Here is an 11,316-nt window from a genome sequence, read left to right as displayed (position 1 = left end):
AAATAAAAATATATATCCATAAAGTAACACTTGCAATCGATTAAACAAATTTCTAAGATATTCCCGTGCATTCTTCTTTTGCTCTACAAATCAATAATCAACAATCAATAATTTGTCGTAAATTAACGTGACATACAATTCATCTTCTTAACCTATTTCTATTCAGATTAATTTACAATAAATTATTGATTGTTAGAGCAAAAGGGGAGTATATACAGAATATCTTACAAATTTGTTTAATCGATTGCAAGTGTTACTTTATGAATATATATTTTTATTTCAATGTATTTCGCAAGAATTTTTAGCATGCATTTTCTCGCTTCTGACGTCGTTAAAAAGAGATACTCCTTATCCACAACCTTGCTTTAACCTTTAAGCCGTAATAAATTGACCAACTACAGTCGATTATTTTAAAAATAATCAACTGTGGTTGGTCAATTTCTTACGGCTTAAGAATTAAAGCAAGGTTGTGCACAAGGGGATAGACAATACGAGGGGCCATGAGCCTTAACAAGTAACGAATATTTTTAAAGCAAAAATATACTTAAGTATCATTACCTGATAAACTGACATCTCATTTTATGTCCATCTTATCAAATTAGTACAATTCTTTGTTAACGTTTTAATAAAAAAATACTTGACATAAATATTGTCAATCTTTAATGAGAATGATCCTTAATTAAACAATTTTGTGTGTGACCCAATAAAAACGCTTCCTAATTTTCTGGACAGTCTTATTTACCCCGAAATGTCCTCCTGCAGGCGTATCGTGAACCTCCCTCAGAATTTCCTATATTTTCTGTTGAGGAACTACGACCTGCAAAATGTTTTTGCATAAATTAGGTGAAATCCACTTCTTATAAAGGACACTGTTGTCCAATATCAATATTTCCCAATGAGTACAGTAAATCTTCAAAGAAGTCTCTCCAGAAGCAATCTCCTGCCATTCTGGACGTCTTCCGGCCTCCTTGGCTTGAATTATCTGCGAAATAATCGGATCCTGAAGTTGTGCTGAACGCCACTCTTGAAGATTTTCTTCCACAAGGATAATTCGTCCGAGGGCCTTTTCTTTGGAAGATTTTTCATTTTCCTCTACTTTCGCGCAATAGCGACAAAATTCTTGCAAACATGGACGCCTAGATAACCCGTCTGCATTGCCGTAGGCTTTTTCGCTTCGATGATGGACATCGAAATCATATTGTTCAAATCATACGTGCAGGCGTTCCAACCACCTTGCCAATTGTCCCTCAAGATCTCGAAAGAACATCAACCATCGGAGAGAGACATGGTCCGTCCTCACGAAGAACTTTCGTCCATAGAAATAATGATGGAAAAATTTTACAGAATCTACGACAGCCAGCAATTCTCGCCAAGTAACACAATAGTTCCGTTCGGTCTTGCTGAATACTCGACTGTAATAGGCAATCACTTTCTCCTCTTTTCCCTGAAATTGAGAAAGCATCGCCTCGATGCCATGATTCGAGGCATCGGTATCTAAAACAAAATGTTCTCTCCCGAGGGAAAAAATAAAATTTTTCATCTAGAAAGGTTCCATTTATTTTTCATCAAGTACATTATGGCGATACGATTCCCCGGACAATTTTTGAAGAGCGCTCTGTTACTGCAGGGAATCAGTGACAGCGGCAAGAGCGAATTCGTATCCGAGGTGTTGCGGCAATTGTTCTTATCAACGCTCACCGGTACGATCAATAACACCACTTTACGTCAGGATAGATGAAGTCAACACCGATCTGATGAGCATGATGGTCTTTCATGTGTGCAACAAACCGGAACGTTTGAATTCCGAATTGTTCAAACTGCTGGTTTCACGCACGCAACTCAAGGGTCGCATGTTTCACGAGCAACAGCTGCAATACCTGACGAATCTGGCCAAGATCATATTCACCGCGAACGATCACATCTCGGTGCGCTGTGACGCGGATGTCATTACGCGACTCAAGTTTTGCGTATGGATAATGCATCGATTCAAGACGTTGCACGACGTGAATCACCCCTACTAAAAAATTTCTGTTGAGATAACAATAGAATTCCCAATTCAATTCTCAGTTGAATTCTCAATTGAATTCTCAAATGTGGTTTCCGCAAAAATTCGCATGTAAGATTTCATTTAAAATATTTGTATCTGATGGAAATAATTTATTGAAAATATAATGAACTTTCGCTTTTGAAAAGCATTCACAATTTCGATCCAATTTCATTAAAATTTCATTATAATTTCATTAATATTTTGATAATATTTCATTAAAAATGTAGAAAAATTCAATAAAAAATCATTATTAATTAAAATAGATTGAGAAAAGTATAATGAAGTATTATTTTGTCTAAATAATAAAAAAAGTTGTCATTTCATATCTTATATGTTGTTTCATTTATTCGTGAGATTCGATCCCGTGTCAGACAGCACCCCATCTTTAAATGACTATGCGCTGTTCAATGCCTAACCTCAACGATCGTACGGGAACTGGTGATGGCAATGCGCTCTAACAATATCATAGTGGATTATATTTACAATATACTCTTATAGCGTTTAAAAATATAATGACATATTTACCGATAAATGTTTCAAAGGACGTAACAACAATCACAATGCGATTAATATTGATACAATGTAGTATAACTAATCAAACTTTAACATACAACATGCTTACAAAAGAGAGAGAATATTCCTTCTTTCTCTCTCTTTTGCGAGCACTTTGTATGTTTAAATTTAATTAGTTATACAACATTGTATCAATATTAATCGCATTGTGATTGTTGTTATGTCTTTTGAAACATTTACCGACAAATATATCATTACATTTTTGAATGCTGTAAGAGTATATTGTAAATACAATCCACCACGATATCATTACAGCACATTGGCATTACTAGTTCCCGTACGATCGTTTGAGGTTTAGGCATTGAACAGCACATAGTCATCTAAAGATGGGGGTGCCGTGTGACACGGGATCGAATCCCGCGCGAATCTCACGAATAAATGAAACACAAAATATAAAATGACAGTTTTTTTTTATTATTTAGACAAAATAATATTTCATTATACTTTTCTCAATCTATTTTAATTAATAATGATTTTTCACTGAATTTTTCTACATTTTTAATGAAATATTATCAAAATATTAATGAAATTATGAAATTTTAATGAAATTGGGTCAAAATTGTGAATGTTTTTCAAAAACATTCCAGCAAAAGTTCATTATATTTTCAATAAATTATTTTCATCCGATACAAATATCTCAATTGAGATCTTACATGCGAAATTTTGCGGAAACCGCATTTGAGAATTCAATTGAGAATTCAACTGAGAATTGAATTGGGAATTCTATTGTTATCTCAACAGAAATTTTTCAGTAGGGACGACACCTCCGTGGAATTTGGCCAGAAAACGCCACACCGAGCGTCTCGTATCAGTCCGCTACTCAATGCTTCGCTCAAGGCGTCTCGTTCGAATCTTTTCGCTTGGGCGAATTTCTCATTCTCGAACATTACAGCCTGGATATGTGCGAGTACAACGATGATTTTTACATATTCAACGACACGTTGTTACAACGCGAATCGAACCGACAAACCGACATTGCGCGAATTGGGTCGTTTGCAACTGGCGTATCTATCTGGACTCTTGGATACCGTTAACGATGACTATCAGGACGATAAATACCGAAGCAGTGGTAACGACAACGACAATGACGATGACGAGGACAGCGGTCGCACGGACGAAAACGGTCGAATCATGCCATCGTTCTTAGCGCACCAAGCGGAGCAATTGCAAAATCCAATAAAGATCAGAAAATTATCCGAAGCCATTCGTCGAGACGCCCAAGATCTGCACATTCTGATCGATCCGTACCAGTTGCTGCTTCGAATGTACGATATACAGTGCGACGTGTCGATCAATATGACCGATATGGCTCTAGCCAATTTCCTTCGTAATTTTCTGGACGAAAGTGACTGCAACAAACGCCCGAGTTCGCTCGGGCAGTTGCCACCACCACCACCACCACCATTACCACTATCGCAGCAATCACCGTTGCTGCAAAAGCTACCGATGTTACCGCGGACGATAGCACCGCAGCAACTACCGGTCAACAGAAATGCAAACGCAAGGCTTCTCCTCGCGCACCGAAAACGGCAAAACGAGCGAAGATTGCGAGAAACAGTATGCCTTTTCTACAGACAGATGTTACCATTCCGATTCAGCAGACTCAACTCTTTCTAAGGCCAAAATGTTACGCGCCAAAATGTTACGCGCGCGGAACGCGGAAATGAAAGTGGCTTCGATCAAACGTTCGAGATGTGGTCAACAAGATGAAGGAAGGAATATAGATAGACTATCCAACCACGTGGCGATCCAACGACAATTTGTTCAATCTCAATTTTATCGCCGGCGCGGGCGATAATCGTACCGTACGACGAGATTACACCGTACGCGTTGTCGCACCGTGCCATGAGATCGTTGTCGCATCGTACAGGTTGCACCACTATCGTAGCTTGTCGGCTTATCGTGGCGCGCGATATCGGAGAAAAACCCGGAGGATATAATTTACTTCCGAGACGAGTTGCGTTCAGTGTTAGCCCTTGCGAAAAAACGAACTGTACGCTTTAACGCACCAACCACGACTACGATATACAACGGTGGAAACGAAGACTTGGCGTTGTTGGACGATCCGTTGAAAGCGAAGAATCTACTGGTAGATATGGAACGATTCGATCTTGATCTGCCACAACTAGCTACTGTTCAGAGAAACAATGCCAAAAGATCTACCACGGCCGCGACGGTTCGTACACACGATGACGTCACTTTTGTAAGATCGACGCAACCTCGTTCATTTCACGAACTGGTATGTATCGTCGCGACGTACGAAATGTTGAATCCAGACAAACGGAAACGTATTCTCAGCGAAATATTGAGTTCTCTCGATTCCGTGGAACGAGAGCTTTGCACAAGCCGTGTAACTTGTCAAAAGTTCAATATCATGCGATTTCTGTGCTATGGAATTGATAAAAATATCGATGCAATACGCAAACAGACTCTGCAGCGCATAAAGCTTATGGGTTTTCACGGTCTGAAAAATCTAACCGACAAGATGATGATCAAGAACATCGATTTCTGGTATGATTACAAATCGGTGAGTTCGTGCGAATGGTTAAAAGTCAAGTCCAAAAATGTGCATGAGATGCTCACGACGAACGTTCTGTTACAAGGAAAGTTCTGTCGAAATTGCATCAACGCTCTGTTGAAATTGTCTAACGGTCGAAACGGTCTATGTCCTGAGTTCGCTCGAGAAGCTGCCAATACCACCACCACCACCACCGCAGCAACCACCAGTCAACAGAAACGCAAAGCTTCTCCTTGCGCACCGAAAACGGCGAATCGAGCCAAGACTGCGAAAAACAGTATATCTCTTCAACCGACGGATGTTACCGTTCGATACAGCAGACTCAACTCTTCCTGAGGGACCAAAATGTTACGCGCGCGGAACGCGGAAATGAAAACAGAGTTTCGCGGAACAAACAAGAACTCTATTTCTATCTATATACAAGAGAGCGTTTTAAGAAGCCGAGAGAAATCAGAGACACGTCCGCCGGCAAGCGCAATCTCTCTTCAACTCCTCGTTGACACTTCGTTGCCGTAGCAAACAACTGATCGGCAGCTGACTCGCGGTCGAGAAGTATATCGGGCGGCGCGCGTAACAATATTATTTTAGATATAAAGTATGTAACATAAATAATATATAATATATTGGTTAAATAAAAAACTAAACAAAGAAATATACGAAGTATGTGTTTAATAAACGTTCATTCTTATATAGATAATCGAGGATAATTTAAATTTTAAACTATTCCCGACAACTTCCTCATATATCGAAACAGTAAATACAATTAATTACATTATGTACTTTGTTTTTTCCATAATGATATATGGTTATCAACGAAGTTAAGATATAAAAATGACAAACATTTTCTATGATATTTTAAACTACAAGTAGTCAGTTGAATGATGTGTTTTAATAATTGTACAATTGTGTAGAAAAACAGGGCTCTTCTCCTTAGTTATAATTTATTCAGTTCAATATTGTTCATTTGACGAGCTATCAAATGGATTTTCAATCTGTCGCGGATATCTAGCTCGTATTATGCAACAGTAACACCAGCCGTTTGTAGGTAGTTTCTTAAGTGGTTTGCATTCGGTTCAGGAATCTGACCTAACAGCCCCGGCAAATGTCCTGGCGATAATCTTCCAAGACCTTGCGCTAAATGAAGACGTATATCACCAATATCTATCAACATATATATGTTTTATGTAAACATAATATTACATATTCCCTATAAATTAATTTACATAGATATTTAATACAATTTAATACGAGAAGGGAACATTCAGGAACTAAAAATCAATCAATTTTAAGGAAAAAATTTCATTGTTTCGTTAGGATCAATTTTCATTCTCGAACGTTCTCTTCGGAATTAAATCCTTTATATAAACAAATTAAATAAACATAAAATTATATCTGTGTATATTTTAAAATAATGCAATATATCGTAAAAGAAAAAAATAACAACATACTTTGTAAAGGATCCTTCGCAGGATTTCTCGCGCAAATGAGTTGACTATAACCCACTTGATAACCAACTGCATCATCAATTTCCGGAAACACATCAACTTCTGGTGACACGCTTTGATCTTGAGGAAGCTCGAAAAATTCCACCAACGCAGCTAACAAACGCGGATAGTACGAATTGTACGGAGCCTCGAGCATCGCGGGGCAATCGATCAACAAATTTGAAATTCCCACAGCCACTACTTTGCGCTCTATTACACCTGATATTTTCTGCATATCAGTTATGAATACACGCTCTACGACCATTCCGAACATTCTGCAAAACAAAAAATTTGCTGTAATTTTTCGCTATATATGCTAAATATAACATATTTATATTATATCATATAACTCACTGTGGTTGTATTTGATCGATAATCGTGATTAAACTCGATGATCCGTATCTAATAATGTAGTAAGCAAAAAATACTATTAAACCTTTTATAAACTTTGTTGTTTTCGTAGACGAAAGTCTTTGAAAAAGAAGTACAAAAATCTGCTTCATAAAAGGTTCCAAAGCATTCCTGCAATATTCAAGAAAATTAAAAAATAAACAGATACATTATGATACCTATAAAGCAGAGATAAGTAAATAAATAAATTTATAAGTATTCTTACGGTGCGAAATATTCTATGATGCTCTGCATTAATAAAAATCCTTCATGATCATTCGCTTTCGACGCTATTAATTTTTGGAACACTCCCAATAATCCACTCGTCTTATCTTGAGCTACAATATGATGCGAACCATGACTGACGAATGCTTGCAATAAACGATTCAAGGGATGAATATTGGCTTGGCGTTCAAATAACACTGGTGATAACAGACACGGGAACAGAGCCATATACGGTTCCGATATATCTTGAGTAGTTCGTAACTCCAAAAGCAGTGCAAGAATTTGGAAAACATAAGGAATAAATTCTGAAAGAAAATATACATACATATGTTTTTGAGGTACATATAAAGTGAACTAATAACAATCACTATTTTTAATATTGTTCAAGGTATTAATTAATAGTTATTTGCGGTCATTTGCAATACGAAATAGCTCACCCAGTATATCCTGTTGTAAAATTCCTTGAAAAATAGGGAACAATGCTTGTTCAAAAGATGATACTGCCTCAGGATTCGTTTTGCAGACAATTCTAAAAGAAAACACATTATTTAGCACTAGATTTAATTCTGTCTTTTGATAATATCCTAATCATTATGTATCTCTTGTTTTATTAAATTAAATGTAATAGCTTACTTGATGGACAAGCTTAGGGTTTCAAAAAGATAATGATTGAAATTTGGCCGACTTGGATTTCTAGATACGATGGCGAGTTTCTCGGTAAGTTTTGGAAGTAAATTAGCCAAAAATGGCACCACAACTTCTTGCAAAATACCAAAACTCCTCATAATAGCCTTCATAACATATTCATTTTCCTCGGAACCGGACGTGTTCAAGCATGCAAAAAGTCCTTTCAATAAGTCTGCTACGAGAGGTGATAGATCAGCTCCTTTGACCCTACAGAATTTCAAAAAATTTTAATAATTATCTATAAACTAATAATCAAGATAATTGCTTTCATTTCTTACAGAGACAAATTATCAGGACCCTTCATCGCCAGTATTTTTTCAATCGCGCAAGCAGCGTAACTATGCACAACGATACTGTTGGCACTTAGATGTCTTATTAGCTGTGGCAAACTTCCTATTACTACTTCACGTGGCAATATCGACCTAAACGTCATTATAAATTTTATTCCATCCGCTTTCAGCACCGGAAATTCATTCACTGAAATTGTTATCATTATATGTAGTCATTATATTGTAACTTATTACTTATTCCAATAATTCATATAAAAAAAATATCAAGTTAAATTGAATTATATTTTCAATTGTATGTATGTATTTATTACCATTCGGTTTTGTTAGCTCTGGTTCGATATGTTGTTCAGCAAATTGCGGTAACGGAACAAGCTCACTACTTTGAGTAACTCCATGCTTCTGTGTCTGTGCTTTACTGGCACTACTTGTAATGAGGTAAATAGCAGCATCTTTATTGCGCCAATTTTCTGACGGTTTCTCAGCATAATTTTGCAGCATTATCTAAAGATATACGCAATGCGCAAAATGTATCAGAACGTTTGCACAATATTAGATAAAGAGTAAATTTTACATAGTGTTACAAATTATGGAAACAAATTTCTTTATATTTACCTGTATGTATGCTCCGAAAATCTCCATTATTTTTACTTCGAAATATTTAGATAATACTTTAACTAAGTCACACGCGGCACGCCTTCTGGTATCTATATCACTGCCTTCGATATCTCGCCTAATATATTCTTCAGGATTATCCTCAAACAACTCGTTATCCGATTCTATAAAATTATTAGATTTTTAATATATATTAACATTAGGTTTACATTTAGATTTACTCTATCTATGTTTATATTAATATAATTACCTCTAAATTCCATGTTGGGAATAATAACTTTTTCACAGATACTACTGAGAGTTGTTGGATCTTCGAATAAATGCCTATATTGTGCCCGATCGGCAACTGTAGCCAAGAATTGCAACGCATTTGAAACTAACTGCAAAAATAATAAATTTGCATATTTTATCATACATTATTTAATAACAAATACATTACTGACATATGCAATGAGTACTTTATTTGTCATCATATTTGTATATTTACGTTACTTTATTAGTAATAAAAAAAAGTTTACTTACAGAGTCGTATTTGGGTTGTTGTCCTGTGGATGTAAGCAAATTCCAAACTGCTGTAACAAATTCGGGTAAATATGGCTGGAATTCCTCATCGTACTTTTGAGCATACAGGCCAACATTGTCGCATACTTGCGACTTTAACTGCTCTATTACACCTGCTTCTTCTTCACCCTTTAGATTAAAAATTGTCTTCCACGTTATACATATATTTTTTTTAATGTAATAACAATTATAAAATAACATCTATATATAAATTTACCGTAGTCCGCAAGGAAGGAACGTCAACATTTAATAAAGTATGAAAATTTCTCATCCATGAATCCATGTTGTCTTCAAAAAATTCTGGTAAATCCTGCAGATAATATAAAATTCTTAATATACAAATATTCTCAATATTGTATACATAAGGTGTTTAGTTATTCAGGAAATTTCAATACAATATTGAATCCTAAAATGAACTATGTCAATAACAAAGCACCTTGTAAATACACAGTTATATACATAGAATATATAAATACTTACTTGGAAATTAAGAGAATAAAATACTTTGCATAAAATAACTAAAGAATTATATATAACTGTTAATGCTTCTGCATTATTAGCATGTACTTGTGTTAAATTCATTGTAGCCTGTAAAATATTTTGTTTAGAATGTGTGGCTTTTTAAAAACTGTTTTATGCATAAAAAATAATTAACACTTACTAAAAACAAATCTGTCAAAGGCTTCGCAAACTGATTCAATACAAATTTGATTTCTCTCCAGAGACTCTCGCTTTTAAATTCATACCTATACCTCTTAAATAAGGAATGTGCGGTGTGCAAAACTCCATTAATTACATGAAAATCACCAGTATTAAACTTTTCTACCATTTGATCGATCAATTCAGGCCACTTATTAGGAAAGTCATATTTTCCAATAATAGATACAGCATCTGATAACTGTTTTTGTATCGAATCTGGAGAATGCAACATCAAATTAATGATAAGTTGCTTAATCGCGTCTCTATCTTGAGTATGTATGCGATCAATTGAATCTTCTTCCTAAAATGCAAATAGATTTATGCAAAGATAAAGAATTTTATAGTATATATTACTGATGTATATGTACAATTCCTTAAAAATAAAAAATTTCTTATAAGCCAAATAGTAAAATGAAAAGTAAAAGTAAAACAGTAAAATCATACTGAGATAAATAAAAAAAACCTACCACTTTCCAATTACGCTTTACATAATTCTTAAACGCAACAGCACCAGCGATCCTAATGGTTATATTAATTTCGGACTTATCTACTAAATGGAGTAGCAATAAGGCATAGTTTCGATTAACCTCCACCGATTCCAAGAATTTTTCGGCTGAAATATAAATCAGATAATAATGCTATAAATATGTAAAATATATAATAAGACTACATATTTTGTAAAATTGCATTCAGAAAATAACGGCTTTATAGGTTATATCAACCTGGACGTCTAATATTCACATCAGCGCTGAGGGTGTGCTTTAGGTATTCACTCAATGTCACTAAATTGTCTTCTGTGAGCTCCATTCCAATGATTAAAAAGCACTCCTTTACTGTTTTACTCGTTCTTCGGAATATACAACACAACACGATAAAGGTAAGTCGTAAATCAACGCCATATACTACACAACCGGCTTTTAGTTCCACAAATTAAATTCTGTCCGACGTTTGCCATTGGTTAACGCACAGCAAATAATAAAATTGGCGGGAACAGACAAATCGCGATAAATCCGTTCTTTTTTCAATCTCTCTCCACTAATATAAGAAATGTTAAAAAATGTTAAATTTTTTGTTCAACTGGAATGACATCAACTATCACTGCTCTTTTCCGAAGTATTGCGATATTCAGTGCAGCAATCTACTCAAATTGAATCTTTTTATTTGTAAATAATGCAACCGAGAAAATAATATGTACGTATTATCTATAGCTCAACGTTAAATACTTTAGTC

At 35.3% G+C, this 11,316-nt stretch overlaps 2 protein-coding genes across 2 annotated transcripts; one reads left to right on the top strand and one right to left on the bottom strand.

Annotated features, from left to right (window-relative positions):
• Nucleotides 1–3,535: 3,535 nt before the first annotated feature.
• Nucleotides 3,536–5,794, top strand: LOC116846569. Its single transcript, XM_032820552.1, has 2 exons — nucleotides 3,536–5,147; nucleotides 5,224–5,794. Exon 1 carries the CDS (start codon nucleotides 3,536–3,538, stop codon nucleotides 4,235–4,237), a length of 702 nt encoding a protein of 233 aa, XP_032676443.1. The 3' UTR covers nucleotides 4,238–5,147; nucleotides 5,224–5,794.
• Nucleotides 5,791–11,007, bottom strand: LOC116846645 (exportin-2). Its single transcript, XM_032820755.1, has 16 exons — nucleotides 10,809–11,007; nucleotides 10,554–10,699; nucleotides 10,049–10,387; nucleotides 9,868–9,975; nucleotides 9,605–9,697; nucleotides 9,349–9,516; nucleotides 9,077–9,206; nucleotides 8,827–8,990; nucleotides 8,526–8,715; nucleotides 8,203–8,401; nucleotides 7,871–8,131; nucleotides 7,675–7,766; nucleotides 7,239–7,542; nucleotides 6,977–7,144; nucleotides 6,587–6,897; nucleotides 5,791–6,299 (listed from the first exon to the last, which is right to left on the bottom strand). Exons 1-16 carry the CDS (start codon nucleotides 10,891–10,893, stop codon nucleotides 6,154–6,156), a joined length of 2,904 nt encoding a protein of 967 aa, XP_032676646.1. The 5' UTR covers nucleotides 10,894–11,007; the 3' UTR covers nucleotides 5,791–6,153.
• Between the last annotated feature and the right edge of the window lie 309 nt (nucleotides 11,008–11,316).

This window comes from Odontomachus brunneus, unplaced genomic scaffold (assembly GCF_010583005.1).
Source record: "Odontomachus brunneus isolate Ranch 3 - 2012 unplaced genomic scaffold, Obru_v1 Obru_scaffold_066, whole genome shotgun sequence".
Classification (NCBI taxonomy): domain Eukaryota; kingdom Metazoa; phylum Arthropoda; class Insecta; order Hymenoptera; family Formicidae; genus Odontomachus; species Odontomachus brunneus.
The sequence above is the reverse complement of the archived record's forward strand: the minus strand, read 5'-3'. Positions and strand labels throughout refer to the sequence as shown.